Source organism: Pseudophryne corroboree, chromosome 4 (assembly GCF_028390025.1).
Source record: "Pseudophryne corroboree isolate aPseCor3 chromosome 4, aPseCor3.hap2, whole genome shotgun sequence".
NCBI classification, from domain to species: domain Eukaryota; kingdom Metazoa; phylum Chordata; class Amphibia; order Anura; family Myobatrachidae; genus Pseudophryne; species Pseudophryne corroboree.
The window spans coordinates 54,078,807-54,096,921 of NC_086447.1; the positions used below are offsets into that span (position 1 = coordinate 54,078,807).

Consider the following 18,115-nt stretch of genomic DNA (forward strand, 5'->3'; position numbering starts at 1 on the left):
TAAATACCTTAGTAACCAGTATCCTAGGTCAGGTTGCCCTAGTAACCAGCATCCTATGACTATGTCAGGTCACCCTAGTAAACAGCATTTTATGAATATGTCAGGTTTCTCTAGTAACCAGCATCCCATGAATATGTCAGGTCACCCTAGTAACCAGCAGCCCATATATATGTCAGGTCACCCTAGTAACCAGCAGCCCATATATATGTCAGGTCAACCTAGTAACCAGCATCCCATGAATATGTCAGGTCACTCTAGTAACCAGCATCCCATGAATATGCCAGGTCACCCTAGTAACCAGCATCCCATGACTATGTCAGGTCGCCCTAGTAACCAGCATCCCATGAATATGCCAGATTGCCCTAGTAACCAGCATCCCATGAATATGTCAGGTCACCCTAGTAACCAGCATCCCATGAATATGCCAGGTCACCCTAGTAACCAGCATCCCATGACTATGTCAGGTCGCCCTAGTAACCAGCATCCCATGAATATGCCAGATTGCCCTAGTAACCAGCATCCCATGAATATGTCAGGTCACCCTAGTAACCAGCATCCCATGAATATGCCAGGTCACCCTAGTAACCAGCATCCCATGACTATGTCAGGTCGCCCTAGTAACCAGCATCCCATGAATATGCCAGATTGCCCTAGTAACCAGCATCCCATGAATATGCCAGGTCACCCTAGTAACCAGCATCCCATGAATATGTCAGGTCACCCTAGTAACCAGCATCCCATGAATATGCCAGGTCAAACCAGCATCCCATGAATATGTCAGGTCACCCTAGTAAACAGCATCCCATGAATATGCCAGGTCACCCTAGTAACCAGCATCCCATGAATATGCCAGGTCACCCTAGTAACCAGCATCCCATGAATATGTCAGGTCACCCTAGTAACCAGCATCCCATGGATATATCAGGTCACCCTAGTAACCAGCATCCCATGGATATATCAGGTCACCCTAGTAACCAGCATCCCATGAATATGTCAGGTCACCCTAGTAACCAGCATCCCATGAATATTATTATTTATTATTATCCTTTATTTATATGGCGCCACAAGGGTTCCGCAGCGCCCAATTACAGAATACATAAACAAATAATCAAACAGGAAAACAGCAACTTACAGTTGATGACAGTATAGTACAAGTACAGGGTAAATAAACATAGTTACATCAGCAGATGACACTGGAATAAGTATCAGGTGGCAGAAGACTGCTGGATGTGGTGCAGTTGAAGATTATTAAAGTAAGAAAGGAGAAGAGGGCCCTGCTCGTGAGATTTTACATTGTAAAGGGGAGGGGTAGACAGACAGGGGTGACACAGATGGGGTACATAGAGAGCGAAGAACAGAGGGTTAGGATGAGATTTGGCTGGGTTTGGTGAAGAAGTGGGTCTTGAGAGATCGTTTGAAGTTTTGTAGAGAGGTGGAGAGTCTGAGGGGGAAAGGTAGGGAATTCCAAAGAAGTGGTGCAGCACGTGAAAAATCTTGGAGGTAGGAGTGGGAGGAAGTAATCCGTAGGCAGGAGAGTCGGCGTGCATTAGCAGAGCGAAGAGGACGGGTGGGAGTGTAAAGGGAGATAAGGTCAGAGATGTAGATGGGAGAGGAGTGGGTGAGGGCTTTGTAAGCGAGTGTGAGAAGCTTGAAATGGATTCTGAAAGGGAAGGGGAGCCAGTGAAGGTCTAGTAAGAGAGGAGAGGTGGACGTAGTGCGTTTGGTGAGGAAGATGAGCCGGGCAGCAGCATTGAGGATAGATTGGAGTGGAGAGAGGTATGTCAGGAATGCCAGTCAGGAGCAGATTACAGTAGTCCAGTCTGGAGATGACCAGTGAGTGGATAAGAGTCTTAGTGGCATCCTGGGTCAGAAAGGGTCTGATCCTGGAAATATTTTTTTGATGAAAATGGCAGGTTTGTGAGAGGTGCTAAATGTGTGGTTTGAAGGAGAAGGAGGAGTCAAGGATTACTCCAAGACAGCGCACTTGGGGGCTAGAGGAGATAGTAGTGCCATCAATAGATAATGAGATTGTAGGAGGTGAGGTTATGCGGGAGGGAGGAAAGATGATCAGCTCTGTCTTAGACATGTTAAGTTTAAGAAAGCGCTGGGACATCCAGGAAGAGGTAGCAGAGAGACAGTTGGAGATACGAGTGAGGAGAGCAGGGGAGAGGTCTGGAGAGGAAAGATAGATTTGGGTGTCATCAGCATAGAGATGATATTGGAAACCAAAAGAACTAATGAGCTTATCTAGTGAGGACGTATAGAGAGAGAAGAGAAGAGGACCAAGGACAGAACCTTGGGGTACCCCTACAGTTAGTGGAAGTGAGGGGGAGGTGGAGTCATGAGAGGAGACAGAGAAAGAACGGTCAGAAAGGTAGGAGGACAGCCAAGAGAGGGCAGTGTCACGCAGACCAATGGAGTGAAGAATTTGCAGTAGGAGAGGATGGTCCACAGTGTCAAAAGCAGCAGAGAGATCAAGTAGAATAAGTATAGAGTAGTGTCCCTTAGATTTAGCAGCATAGAGGTCATTGCATACTTTTGTAAGGGCAGTTTCAGTGGAGTGGAGAGGATGGAAGCCAGACTGGAATGGGTCAAGCAGTGAGTGTGAGGAAAGAAAGGAAGTAAGACGGTTGCAGACAATACGCTCAAGGAGTTTGGAGGCAAAAGGGAGGAGAGAGATGGGTCGGTAGTTGGAGAGAGTGTTTGGATCAAGTGTAGGTTTTTTAAGAATAGGAGAGATGAGTGCATGCTTGAAGGCAGAGGGCACAGTGCCTGATGAGAGGGACAGATTGAGAAGGTGGGAAAGATGGGAACAAGCAGAAGGAGAGAGGTAGCGGAGGAGGCGGGAGGGGATAGGGTCAAGTGGGGAGGAGGTGAGGGGACAGGAACGAATGAGGGCCATGACTTCCTCTCCAGATGCATGGGAGAAAGATGTCAGAGTAGGTGCGAGGGATGGGAAGGGTTGGTAAGGGATGAGAGAAAGCTGGTTACTGATGGTCTGGTGTGATGTCCTGATGTCCTGACGTATGGAGTCAATTTTGGATGTGAAGTAAGTGGCAAAGTCAAGAGCAGAGAGTGAGGAAGGGAGACGAGGTGGAGGTGGGCAGAGGAGTGAGTTGAGAGTGGCAAAGAGGCGCCGGGGGTTAGAAGACTGGGAGGAGATGAGGTTCTTGAAGTATGACTGTTTAGCAAGAGAAAGGGCAGCACTGAAGGATGAGAGCATAAGTTTGAAATGGAGGAAGTCTGCCTTAGAGCGTGATTTCCTCCAGTGTCGCTCAGCAGTACGTGAGCATTTTTGAAGATATCTGGTGCATTTGGTGTGCCAGGGTTGAGGTGTTAATTTGCGAGGGTGAATAGTGAATATGCCAGGTCACCCTAGTAACCAGCATCCCATGAATATGTCAGGTCACCCTAGTAACCAGCATCCCATGAATATGTCAGGTCACCCTAGTAACCAGCATCCCATGAATATGTCAGGTCACCCTAGTAACCAGCATCCCATGAATATATCAGGTCACCCTAGTAACCAGCATCCCATGAATAGGTCAGGTCACCCTAGTAACCAGCATCCCATGAATATGCCAGGTCGCCCTGGTAACCAGCATCCCATGAATATGTCAAGTTGCCCTAGTAACCAGCATCCCATGAATATTTCAGGTCACCCTAGTAAAGAGAATATGTCAGGTCGCCCTAGTAACCAGCATCCCATGAATATGCAAGGTAACCTTAGTAACCAGCATCCCATGAATATGTCAGGTCACCCTAGTAACCAGCATCCCATGAATATGCCAGGTCACCCTAGTAACCAGCATCCCATGATATGCCAGGTCACCCTAGTAACCAGCATCCCATGACTATGTCAGGTCGCCATAGTAACCAGCATCCTATGAATATGCCAGTAACCAGCATGTGGTGGTGAGTTTTGACTATAAAAATGAGTATAGTAACACAAAGATGTTCCTATTTCAGCCATAAGTTAGGAACCAGGTTCCTCTCCACTTTTTGACAGACTGGTATTGGTAGAGTAAAAAATTCCCTATACCACAGGGATGATTCTAATAACCAGTATCCCATGAATAGGTCACATGATAAATACCCCTTACTTGTCTACGAGGAGACTCCAAAAGGTGGCAAGTATGAAAAACCCTAGGAACCATTATCCTATGAATATGTCAGGTCACATGATAAATACCTTAGTAACAAGTATCCTAGGTCAGGTTGCCCCGTCATCGCACACCGCACAGCAAAGATCCTCTCCATGAAAAGGTCCTCTCCATGAAGGAAAACTAGACACTACAGTCTAGTTTCCCTTCATGGAGAGGACCTTTGCTGTGCAGTGCGCGATGACGTCATCACGCACCACACAGCATAGTGGCACAGACACTAGGGGTCATAATTGACCTCTAGTATCTATGCTGTTCTATGGGAGAGACGTAATAACGTCTCTCCCATAGATCGAGGAGAGGAGAGGAGAAGAGCGGCGCCGGCGGAGGAGGTCTGCAGCGGTCTGGATCAGGAACGGGGATAGTAAGTAAGCACATATAAACATACATATGTAGATGTATGTAATATATGTACTGGCAGTGTATCCGGATTGGCTGCGGCGCTGTGTATCACTACCACCGTGCAGAACCCGGGACTCGGCACTAGACTTTCCTCTCCTAAACCCACCCCTAGACTCCTGTGGAACTAGCCAATGAGAATATGGGAGCGGGCTCAGGAGAGTGAAGTCTAATGCGAGTCCCGGGTTCTGCATGGCGACTGTGGTACACAGCGCCGTAGCTGAAACGGATACACTGCCAGCACATATATTACATAATTACATACATTTGCACATGTATGTTTATATGTGCTTAAACCCCCCCACCGCCTCCCTGCACTAGGTAGGGGCCGCTACTGCCGCTGGTGGGGTCACAAGATATATTCCATAGCAACCAGTATTCCATGAATATTTTAGGTCACGTAAATACAGCCTTGTAATGTCATACAGTAGGGAAGATGGCGCCATGCAGTGAAAGTAAAGACTCTGGCGCTGTGCCTGAGTCTCTACTATCTTGTGCGCCATCTTTCCGAACATCATTGGGCTCCGAGTAGGAGGGGAGGCCCGCTTGTATGTGGTGGGGATGGGTTGGCCCTATGCTCAGACAGGGAGGGCCCGCCACACACCTGCTCCCTCGTGTGGTAATGTGCACCTGTCGGGGGCCACAAGCGCCATCTTACTGAACGCGCCAGATTCCGTGCACACTAAAACAGAGCTGGACTGTAAACGAGGCCCGGGATCTTTAATCCTCCCCAGAAACTGGCCGAGTTATGATGTCTGCATTCTACTCACTCACTCCTGACAGATGTTAGCAGCTGTATAGAATTTACTGCACGGTCTGAGCACGGTTACAGCAATCACAGAAACCATTGTTCAAAAGAAATCTTAAAACACATCAATACTTAGACACTGACAGAGGGATAAAATGGAAAAACAAGTTAATGTCACAACATAAAACAATATTCATTAATAAGATATTTTATCCCCTGTAGATCCTCTGGATCAGATCCATGCTGACAATTTGACGCTACGCAGATGATTTAACGGCTCAGAGCGATAAATTGGAAACAGACTTTCACTAAAACAGCAGAAAATAGAGAATAATATTCATCACTAGGAGCAGCTCAGGATTCTGGAAACTTCCAGTATTAATGATACTGAGCAGCAGAAACAGAGGTACTCCCATCCTTGCACCTACAATTCCAAACCATTGGCTGCCGTTTTTTATTGTTTATTACCAGTTACTTATATGGGGCACACATGTTCCGCTGCACTTTACAGAGAATATTTAGCCATTCACATCAGGCCCTGGACCGCTGGAGCTTACACTCTATGGGGCAGATGTATTAAGCCTGGAGAAATGATAAAGTGGAAGGTGATAACGCACCAGCCAATCAGCTCCTAACTGTCAAGTTACAGACTGGGTTTGAAAAATGACACTTGGGAGCTGATTGGCTGCTCCGTTATCACCTTCCACTTTATCACTTCTCCGGGATTAATACATCTGGCCCCATATTCCTTACACACACTAAGTTTCATTTTTATCAGGCGAAAAGTCACCTACCAGTATATTTTTGGATTGTGGGAGGACCGTGCAAGCACGGGGAGAACATACAAACTTCACACACTTAGGGTCATGATTGGAACTGAACCCAAGACTTCAGAACTGTGAGTCAGTAATGTTAACCATTACTCCAACCATGCTGCCACAGAGATTAACTGGCTGCAGCCTTGGCTGCTATCAGAGGGGATGCATATGTCTTGTCAACATCCTGAAGGTCGATAAGCGCTCTCGGGTCCCCTGGATCACTGGCGCCAGGAGATAGACGAGTGCTACTTACATTTAATTTTCCACTGTTTAAGGTTAATCTAAAGGATTACCATTGGTGCACTGCTCATACCTTGGTGGTAAATTATGGAAGCTAAAGTTTTCCCATGGGGGCTTTTTCATGATGAAGTCTACTTAACTAGTACCACTGCGATAGATAGATAGATAGATAGATAGATAGATAGATAGATAGATAGATAGATAGATAGATAGATAGATAGATAGATAGATAGATAGATAGATTATTGTACACCTACTTGGTGAAGAAGGAGCAGGATATGAGAACTACTGCTGCCAGAAGACCCACATTCACCAGAATCAGTAGCAAGGAGCCTGCACTGCTGTTCACATAAATGTAATGCAGAAATTCATCTGTAGAGGGAGCCATGGAACCACAGTCCAGACTTTTATCTGAAAATCAAACAAGAAAGGAGGAATGATTAACATGACTGCTGCTATAGGCGCTCATTGTTAGAACGACCTGCAGCTAAAGGGTTGAGTTTGCACATGGACAAATCTTGGGGGGTAATTCCAAGTTGATCGCAGCAGGAAATTTTTTAGCAGTTGGGCAAAACCATGTGCACTGCAGGGGAGGCAGATATAACACGTGCAGAGAGAGTTAGATTTGGGTGGGTTATTTTGTTTCTGTGCAGGGTAAATACTGGCTGCTTTATTTTTACACTGCAATTTAGATTGCAGATTGAACACACCCCACCCAAATCTAACTCTCTCTGCACATGTTATATCTGCCTCCCCTGCAGTGCACATGGTTTTGCCCAACTGCTAAAAAATTTCCTGCTGCGATCAACTTGGAATTACCCCCTTGGTGCGAAGAAAATGGTGCAAATATACTGTATATATATAAAAAAAAATTTTTGCATGCAAGCAGAATACTGCCCATTACCCCATGTAACACACAAATAATTTAGATTTGGGCTAGGACACCCCCTCCAATTCTAAATCTGTCTATGAATGTAAACCCCCCACCTCCACAATACAGCATGCAGCTTCTAGCAGGATTTACCCCCCAGTTGAGGCCATGAACACTATACAGTATCACAATGACACAATTACCAGCCAATCTGATGTTTTATAAACTGCATACAGTAGGTAATAGTAAATAGATTCATCACCACCCGGTTCCACTGTGGAATTTTGAACTTTACTCCAGCGCAATTGAAACGCTTGGAATTCTGTCATTTTGTTCCACCAGGTCCTTATCATTATCTGTGACTAGTTACCAGCCCGTAAAAATGATGTAACAACTCAACAGTACTGTCAGCGACAGTGGCTGTGCACGTCTGAACAGAGCAACACTTTAATTGCTCCATTGGGCACCATCTAGTGGCCGCCGGCGTGCAAAACACTTGAATTTCCCCCATAGAGGTGAGGAGCAGCGCTAGCCTTTTATTATATAGGATACTCTGCTTCATGACATAATGTGAAACACGCTATGACGGGCTCTGGCCAAATAACCGCCGCAGCGCATAGGTGGTTACTGTGTGGGGAGCCTGGTCTTTTGCTGTTGGTGGTGACTCTTGTATAATCGCCATCAGCACCGAGGTCGCAGGCCAGGGAAGAATAGAAAGAGGGAGACCAATACATGATACCAACCCTCTATGGCAGTGTTTCCCAAATCTGTCCTCCAGGCATCCCTACAGTCCAGGTTTTAAGGATATGCATGCTTCAGCTCAGATGGTTATATAAAAAATCTGAGGTACTGCCTGTGCTCAAGCAGTGATATCCTTAAATCTGAGCTGTTAGGGTGCCTCCTCGAGGACATACTGATCTACAGTGTCGTCCAGAAGTGAACAGGATCCAGATACCACTAGGCCTTGTGTTGACATTGTGTGTGTACCAACTTAATGAAGCCAACCAGTTGGAGTCACAGATGGTCACACCACTGATCATTGTGGGGGCATAGCTCAGTACTGTAGTACCCAACACTGAGGATTGTAACCTGCACTGAGCCAGATGGGAGCTTAGGTTCCTGCAGCTCTGGAGCAGTCATTGGGACACAAAGGTGACTATGAGGGTGTTACTGAGAAATAGGGGTGATACTGCTGGGTGTTACTGAGAATGAGGGTGTTACTGAGAAACAGGTGTGATAATGCTGGGTGTTACTGAGAATGAGGGTGTTACTGAGAAACAGGTGTGATAATGCTGGGTGTTACTGAGAATGAGGGTGTTACTGAGAAACAGGGGTGATAATGCTGGGTGTTACTGAGAATGAGGGTGTAACTGAGAAACAGGTGATAATGAGGGTGGCACTGAGAAACAGGTAATAATGAGGGTGGTACTGAGAAACAGGTGATAATGAGGGTGTTACTGAGAAACAGGTGATAATGAGGATGTTACTGAGAAACAGGTTATAATGAGGGTGTTACTGAGAAACAGGGGTGATAATGAGGGTGTTACTGAGAAACAGGGGTGATAATGAGGGTGTCACTGAGAATGAGGGTGCTACTGAGAAACAGGTGATAATGAGAGTGGTACTGAGAAACAGGTGATAATGAGGGTGTTACGGAGAAACAGGTGATAATGAGGGTGGTACTGAGAAACGGGTGATAATGCTGGGTGTTACTGAGAATGAGGGTGTTATTGAGAAATAGGGGTGACAATGAGGGTGTTACTGAGAATGAGGGTGTTACTGAGAAACAGGTGATAATGAGGGTGGTACTGAGAAATAGGGGTGATAATGAGGGTGTTACTGAGAAACAGGGGTGATAATGAGGGTGTTACTGAGAAACAGGGGTGATAATGCTGGGTGTTACTGAGAAACAGGGGTGATAATGAGGGTGTTACTGAGAAACGGGTGATAATGAGGGTGTTACTGAGAAACAGGGGTGATAAGGTGTTACTGAGAAACAGGGGTGATAATGAGGGTGTTACTGAGAAACAGGAGTGATAATAAGGGTGTTACTGAGAAACGGGTGATAATGCTGGGTGTTACTGAGAAACAGGGGTGATAATGAGGGTGCTACTGAGAATGATGGGTGTTACTGAGAAACAGGTGATAATGAGGGTGGTACTGAGAAACAGGTGATAATGAGGGTGTTACTGAGAAACAGGGGTGATAATGAGGGTGTCACTGAGAATGAGGGTGCTACTGAGAAACAGGTGATAATGAGGGTGGTACTGAGAAACAGGTGATAATGAGGGTGTTACTGAGAAACAGGTGATAATGAGGGTGTTACTGAGAAACAGGGGTGATAATGCTGGGTGTTACTGAGAATGAGGGTGTTATTGAGAAATAGGGGTGATAATGAGGGTGTTACTGAGAATGAGGGTGTTACTGAGAAACAGGTGATAATGAGGGTGGTACTGAGAAATAGGGTTGATAATGAGGGTGTTACTGAGAAACAGGGGTGATAATGCTGGGTGTTACTGAGAAACAGGGGTGATAATGAGGGTGTTACTGAGAAACGGGTGATAATGAGGGTGTTATTGAGAAACAGGGGTGGTAATGAAGGTGTTACTGAGAAACAGGGGTGATAATGAGGGTGTTACTGAGAAACAGGAGTGATAATAAGGGTGTTACTGAGAAACGGGTGATAATGCTGGGTGTTACTGAGAAACAGGGGTGATAATGAGGGTGCTACTGAGAATGATGGGTGTTACTGAGAAACAGGGGTGATAATGAGAAAGAAGGGTGTTACTAAGAATAAGGGTGTTACTGAGAATGAAGGTGTTACTGAGAAATAGGGGTGATAATGAGGGTGTTACTGATAAACAGGGGTGATAATGAGGGTGTTACTGAGAAAAAGGGGTGATAATGCTGGATGTTACTGAGAATGAGGGTGTTGCTGAGAAACAGGGTGATAATGAGGGTGCTACTGAGAATGATGGGTGTTACTGTGAAACAGGAGTGATAATGAGAAAGAAGGGTGTTACTAAGAATAAGGGTGTTACTGAGAAACAGTGGTGATACTGAGAATGATGGGTGTTCATGAGAATGAAGGATGTTGATGAGAATGATGGGTGTAAATGATAATGAGGGGTGTTAATGATAATGATGGGTGTAAATGATAATGATGGCAGTTAGATAATGAGGGTATAAATGATAATAATGGGAGTTATTAATAATGATGGTGTAAATGATAATGATGGCAGTTAGATAATGAAGGTGTAAATGATAATGATGGGTGTTAATGATTATGATGGTTTTAAATGATAATGATGGCAGTTAGCTAATGAGGATATAAATGATAATGATGGGAGTTATTAATAATTATGGTGTAAATGATAATGATGGCAGGTAGATAATGAGGGTGTGAATGATAATGATAATGATGGGTGTAAATGATTATGATGGGTGTAAATGATAATGATGGGAGTTATTAATAATGACGGTGTAAATGATAATGATGGCAGTTAGATAATGAGGGTATAAATGATAATGATGGGAGTTATTAATAATGATGGTGTAAATGATAATGATGGCAGTTAGATAATGAGGGTGTAAATGATAATGATGGGTGTAAATGATTATGATGGGTGTAAATGATAATGATGGCAGTTAGATAATGAGGGTATAAATGATAATGATGGGAGTTATTAATAATGATGGTGTAAATGATAATGATGGCAGTTAGATAATGAGGGTGTAAATGATAATGATGGGTGTAAATGATTATGATGGGTGTAAATGATAATGATGGCAGTTAGATAATGAGGGTGTAAATTATGATGGGTGTAAATTATAATGTTGGCACTTAGATAATGAGGGTGTAAATGATAATGATGGGTGTAAATGATAATGATGGTAGTTAATGATAGTGATGAGTGTAAATGATAATAATGGGTGTAAATGATAGTTATGGGTGTAAATGATAATGATGGGTGTAAATGATAGTGATGGGTGTATATGATAAGTAGTGTGTAAATGATAATGATGGGTGTACATTATAATGAGGCAGATAATGATTGGTGTTAATGATTGTGATGGATGTTAGTGATAATGATGAGTGTAAATCATAATGATGGGTATACATGATAATAATGGATGTTAAAGATAATGATGGGTGTAAATGATAATGAGGGTGTAAATGATAATGATGGGTGTTAATGTTAATGAGGGTGTAAATGATAATGATGGGTGTTAATGAAAGTGATGGATGTTAGTGATAATGATGGGCGTAAATGATAATGATGGGTGTTAATGATAGTGATGTGAGTAAATGATAATGATGGGTGTAAATGATAATGATGGGTGTAAATGATAATGATGGGTGTTGGTGTTAGTGATAATGAGGGTGTAAATGATAATGATGTCTGTAAATGATAATGATGGGTGTAAATGATAATGATGGGTGTTAGTGATAATGAGGGTGTAAATGATAATGATGTGTGTAAATGATAATGATGGGTGTTAATGATAGTGATGGATGTTAGTGATAATGATGGGTGTAAATGATAATGATGGGTGTTAATGATAGTGATGTGAGTAAATGATAATGATGGGTGTAAATGATAATGATGGGTGTAAATGATAATGATGGGTGTTAGTGATAATGAGGGTGTAAATGATTATGATGGGTGTAAATGATAAGGGTGGTCATTCCGAGTTGTTCGCTCGTTGCCGTTTTTTGCTATGCTGCGATTTGTTGCTAAATGCGCATGGTACGCAGAGCGCATACGCTAAGTTATTTAACACAAAACTTAGCAGATTTGCTGTTGTTCGTGCAGCATTTTTCAGTCGCTCTGCTGATCGGTGAATGATTGACAGGAAAGGGGTGTTTCTGGGTGGTAACTGAGCGTTTTCCGGGAGTGTGCTAAAAAACTCAGGCGTGTCAGGCAAAAATGCGGGAGTGTCTGGAGAAACGGGGGAGTGGCTGGCCGAACGCAGTGCGTGTTTGTGACATCAAACCAGGAACTAAACGGACTGGGGTGATCGTAATCTAGGAGTAGGTCTGGAGCTACTCAGAAACTGCAAGGAATTATTTAGTAGCAGTTCTGCTAATCTTTCGTTCGCTATTCTGCTATGCTAAGATACACTCCCAGAGGGCGGCGGCCTAGCGTGTGCAATGCTACTAAAAGCAGCTAGCGAGCGAACAACTCGGAATGACCACCAATGATGGGTGTTAGTGATAATGATGTGTTTAAATGATAATGATGTGTGTAAATGATAATGATGGGTGTTAGTGATAATGAGGGTGTAAATGATAATGATGGGTGTAAATGATTATGATAGGTGTAAATTATAACGATGGATGTTAGTGATAATGAGGATGTAAATGATAATGATGTGTGTAAATGATAATGATGGGTGTAAATGATAATGAGGGGTGTTAGTGATAATGAGGGTGTAAATGATTATGATAGGTGTAAATGATAATGATGGATGTTAGTGATAATGAGGATGTAAATGATAATAATGTGTGTAAATGATAATGAGGGGTGTAAATGATAATGAGGGGTGTTAGTGATAATGAGGGTGTAAATGATAATGATGGGTGTAAATGATTATGATGGGTGTAAGTGATAATGATGGGTGTTAGTGATAATGATGGGTGTTAGTAATAATGAGGGTGTAAATGATAGTAATGGTTGTAAATGATTATGATGGGTGTAAATGATAATGATGGATGTTAGTGATAATGAGGGTGTAACTGATAATGATGGGTGTTAGTGGTAATGATGGTGTAAATGATAATGAGGGTGTAAATGATAATGATGGGTGTAAATGATAATGATAGGTGTAAATGATAATGGTAATGATGGGTGTTAGTAATAATGAGGGTGTAAATGATAATGATGGGTGTAAATGATTATGATGGGTGTAAATGATTATGATGGGTGTAAATGATAATGATTGTTTAGTGATAATGAGGGTGTAAATGATGATGATGTGTGTAAATGACAATGATGGGTGTAAATGATAGTGATGGGTGTTAGTGATAATGAGGGTGTAAATGATAATGATGGGTGTAAATGATGGGTGTTAGTGATAATGAGGGTGTAAATGATAATGATGGGTGTAAATGATGATGGGTGTTAATGATAGTGATGGGTGTAAATGATTATGATGGGTGTAAATGATTATGATGGGTGTAAATGATAATGATGGGTGTAAATGATAATGAGGGTGTAAATGATAATGATGGGTGTAAATTATAATGATGGGTGTAAATGATAATGATGGGTGTCAATGATAATGAGGGTGTAAATGATAATGATGGGTGTAAATGATTATGATGGGTGTAAGTGATAATGATGGGTGTTAGTGATAATGATGGGTGTTAGTAATAATGAGGGTGTAAATGATAGTAATGGTTGTAAATGATTATGATGGGTGTAAATGATAATGATGGATGTTAGTGATAATGAGGGTGTAACTGATAATGATGGGTGTTAGTGGTAATGATGGTGTAAATGATAATGAGGGTGTAAATGATAATGATGGGTGTAAATGATAATGATGGGTGTAAATGATAATGATAGGTGTAAATGATAATGATGGGTGTTAGTAATAATGAGGGTGTAAATGATTATGATGGGTGTAAATGATTATGATGGGTGTAAATGATAATGATTGTTTAGTGATAATGAGGGTGTAAATGATGATGATGTGTGTAAATGACAATGATGGGTGTAAATGATAGTGATGGGTGTTAGTGATAATGAGGGTGTAAATGATAATGATGGGTGTAAATGATGGGTGTTAGTGATAATGAGTGTGTAAATGATAATGATGGGTGTAAATGATGATGGGTGTTAATGATAGTGATGGGTGTAAATGATTATGATGGGTGTAAATGATAATGATGGGTGTAAATGATAATGATGGGTGTAAATGATAATGATGGGTGTCAATGATTTTGATGGGTGTCAATGATAGGTGTCAATGATAATGATGGGTGTCAATGATAATGATGGGTGTTAGTGATAATGAGGGTGTAAATGATAATGATGGGTGTTAGTGATAATGAGGGTGTAATTGATCGTGATGGGTGTTAATGATAGTGATGGGTGTAAATGATTATGATGGGTGTAAATGATAATGATGGGTGTTAGTGATAATGAGGGTGTAAATGATAATGTTGGGTGTTAATGATAGTGATGTGTGTAAATGATAATGAGGGTGTAAATGATTATGATGGGTGTTAGTGATAATGAGGGTGTAAATGATAATGATGGGTGTAAATGATGGGTGTTAGTGATAATGAGGGTGTAAATGATAATGATGGGTGTAAATGATGATGGGTGTTAATGATAGTGATGGGTGTAAATGATTATGATGGGTGTAAATGATCATGATGGGTGTTAGTGTTAGGATCTCCTGCTCTGTGCTGCCACGTCGCCATGGCAACCGGGAGGCAAGTGTTAGCGAAGTAACCTGAGCGCAGCTGATACTCCGGTCCGGGTTTTTACTGTGTAGTGGTTACAGGCTCTGTGCACGGCAGGGAATCCGGCGCTGGTTTTGTGCTCACAGTCTGTGAGGTCTGAGTGGGGCGTGGACAGCACCTGCTATATAAACCATCCTCTCAGGCTAGGCAAATGCTGCTGAATCTTTGTTTGTTAGTCAGTTCCAGAGAGTTAGTTAGTACTGTGTGACTTTGTATTTACTTGTTGCTTACTGCGAATAGGCCTTGGGATTCGGTACTTCATTCTGCCAATCCAGACCTAGCAGTAAGACTGGAGTCAGTTGTTTGACCTGCTGGGGTTCTTTTGCTATTCTGTGAACCCAGCAGGTTTGCGGCTGTACTCTCAGACCTGCTTGCTTAATCCTCCCTCACTGTGCAGGGCGTCCGGGTGTCAGTTTAGTGGCAGTAAGCTGAACCTGTGCCCTGCAAGTGGGGGTTAGGATTGTGGATACTCTCCTTGTGTCTATATTTCTATCTCTGACCAAGGAGTTTATTCCCACACCCGTTGGTAACCCTTTGGGGTTTTTTCTGTTGCTCTTAGCAACATAATTTCAGGTACTCCACATGTTAAATCACTACACCTCACTTCATTGTCCGCTCTATTCCATCTGAGCATTCCTGACACTAGGGAGACACCCAATTCCTGAGCCTTTGGGCTTCTCCGTTCACTTTGTGTTTATTAGTTATTCCATCACCTCCTGTGTATGTTATGTTATACGGTCTATGAGTTCGTTTGCTCCGCTTCCCTCTCTGTTCATACACCGGTATACTCCTGTTAGCACTGGTGTGCGTAACATATTCAGCAGCCCTACTCCTGTTGAAATTTTGTGGGAATATGGAGCATACCCCTCAAAATACTTTGCAACAGGTGGTCGATCAGGTGCAGGTCCTGACTCGACAATTTAATGAGATGTCCATTAAAATGAACACCCCGCAGGTCGCTAGCGGACCTCCCGCAGCAGCAGCGGCAAGTTCAGGGGTTAAGGAGCCGAAAGTAAATCTCCCGGATCGTTTTTCTGGAGATCGCTCGCAGTTCTTTTGTTTCAAGGAGAGCTGTAAGCTATATTTCAGGCTTAGGCCCCAGTCTTCTGGGTCGGAGATTCAGCGGGTGGGCATGGTGATTTCCTTGCTACAAGGAGACCCACAGGTCTGGGCATATGGGTTACAGCCTGACTGTCCGTCGCTTAAAAGTGTTGATGCTTTTTTTATGGCACTGGGCATTTTGTATGATGACCCTGACAAGATGGCTTCAGCCGAGGCTCAGATTACGGTCCTTAAGCAAGGGCGACGGCCTGCTAAGGTTTATAGTACGGAGTTTCGGAGGTTGGCTCATGATACCCAGTGGAATGACCCAGCCCTGAGAAACCAGTACCGAAGGGGTCTTTCTGACCAGATAAAGGACCAACTGGTACAATATCCCTCGCCTGATAGCTTAGATCAGCTCATGCAGTTATCCATCCGGGTGGATAGACGGCTGAGGGAGCGTAGGCTTGAAAGGAAGACCGCAGTTTCCTTTTTTCCCAAGGGAACCTCAGACTCTGAGGAATATTCCGAGGAGCCTATGCAGATTGGGGCTACCCGCCTCTCCTCGCGTGAGAAGACGCGGAGACAGCAGGGTTTGTGTTTGTACTGTGGGAATAAAGGTCATGTTGTAGTATCATGCCCAGAAAAACCGGAAAACTTCAGGGCCTGAGGGTGATGGGAAATATCCTGTCAGGCCAGAAGTCAGAATTTCCCAAAAAGACTTTTCTCATTCCGGTGACTTTGGAGATCCTCGGTCAAACTGTCAAGACTGAGGCCTTTGTTGACAGTGGGGCCGATGGGGTTTTCATGGACCGTCAATTCGCCCTGGAACACTCTGTTCCCTCAGTACCTTTGGCATCAGAGATTGAGATCTGTGGGTTAAACGGGGAACCATTGTTCCAGGGTAAAATTACCTCCTGCACCAGCCAAATTCCTTTGCTTATTGGAGCCACACACTCTGAAAAATTGTCTTTTTATGTGACTGTCTGTTCTTTTGCCCCATTGGTTTTGGGGTTACCCTGGTTAAGGGCCCATAACCCTCAATTTGACTGGGTCTCTGGGGAGATTCTTAGTTGGGGTAGTGATTGTTTCAGGAGTTGCTTGAGCCTTCCAGTCAGGCTCTCGCAGCTAAGTTTGCCAGGATTGCCAGGATGTTATGCAGATTTTGCAGATGTGTTCTCCAAAAAAGTTGCGGAGGTACTACCTCCCCATCACCCCTATGACTGTGCCATTGATTTGTTGCCGGATGCTAAGCTTCCCAAGAGCAGGTTGTACTCCCTGTCACGTCCTGAGACTCAGGCTATGGCAGAGTACATTCAGGAGAACTTGGCTAAGGGATTTATCAGACCCTCACAGTCCCCAGTTGGGTCGGGGTTCTTCTTCGTGGGTAAAAAGGACGGTTCGTTGCGACCCTGCATCGACTTCAGGGAATTGAACCGTATCACGATTAAAAACTCGTACCCACTGCCTCTCATTTCGGTTTTGTTTGACCAGCTTCGTACTGCCACCATTTTTTCTAAGATTGACCTACGCGGTGCTTATAATCTAATCCGAATAAGAGAAGGGGATGAATGGAAGACTGCCTTTAATACCCACTCAGGGCATTATGAATATTTGGTGATGCCTTTTGGGTTCTCTAATGCCCCGGCAGTCTTCCAGGAATTTATGAACGATGTGCTCAGGGAATATTTGGATAGATTCTTAGTTGTTTATCTAGATGACATCCTAATCTTCTCTCATTCCCTGGAGGAACATCGGAAGCATGTACGCTTAGTCCTCCAGAAACTCAGAGACCACCAGCTTGGGGCGAAGCTGGAGAAGTACGAGTTTGAAGTCCAGCAAATCGCATTTCTAGGGTATATTATCTCATCAGAAGGTTTCCAAATGGAGGGTTCTAAGGTACAGGCAGTCCTGGATTGGGTGCAGCCCACTAGTTTGAAAGCGCTTCAGCGTTTTCTGGGCTTTGCAAATTTTTATAGACGGTTTATCGCTGGATTTTCGTCTATAGTGGCCCCCTTGGTGGCACTCACTAAGAAAGGGGCGGATGTTGCTCACTGGTCTTGTGAGGCCAAAGCGGCCTTTGCCCGTCTCTAAAGGGCATTTGTCTCGGCCAAGGTGCTGCGACACCCAGATCCAGAGCGTCCTTTTGTGGTAGAAGTGGATGCCTCTGAGATAGGTATTGGGGCAGTGCTCTCTCAGATGGGGGTGTCTGATAATCGCCTTCATCCCTGTGCTTACTTTTCCCGTAAATTTTCGCCTGCCGAGATGAATTATGACGTGGGTAACCGGGAATTGTTGGCTATAAAGGATGCACTCGGGGAGTGGAGACACTGGCTTGAGGGGGCTAAGTTTGTGGTC

General features: G+C 43.7%; 1 protein-coding gene across 1 annotated transcript in view; it reads right to left on the reverse strand.

Annotated features, from left to right (window-relative positions):
• The window catches only part of LOC134908857 (uncharacterized), a 340,940-nt gene that overhangs the window by 218,886 nt on the left and 103,939 nt on the right, over positions 1-18,115 (reverse strand). The window contains exon 2 of the mRNA XM_063915045.1: positions 6,626-6,779. Within this exon, the coding sequence (XP_063771115.1) occupies positions 6,626-6,756 (131 nt within the window). The 5' untranslated portion in view covers positions 6,757-6,779. The remainder of the gene's footprint in view (positions 1-6,625; positions 6,780-18,115) is intronic.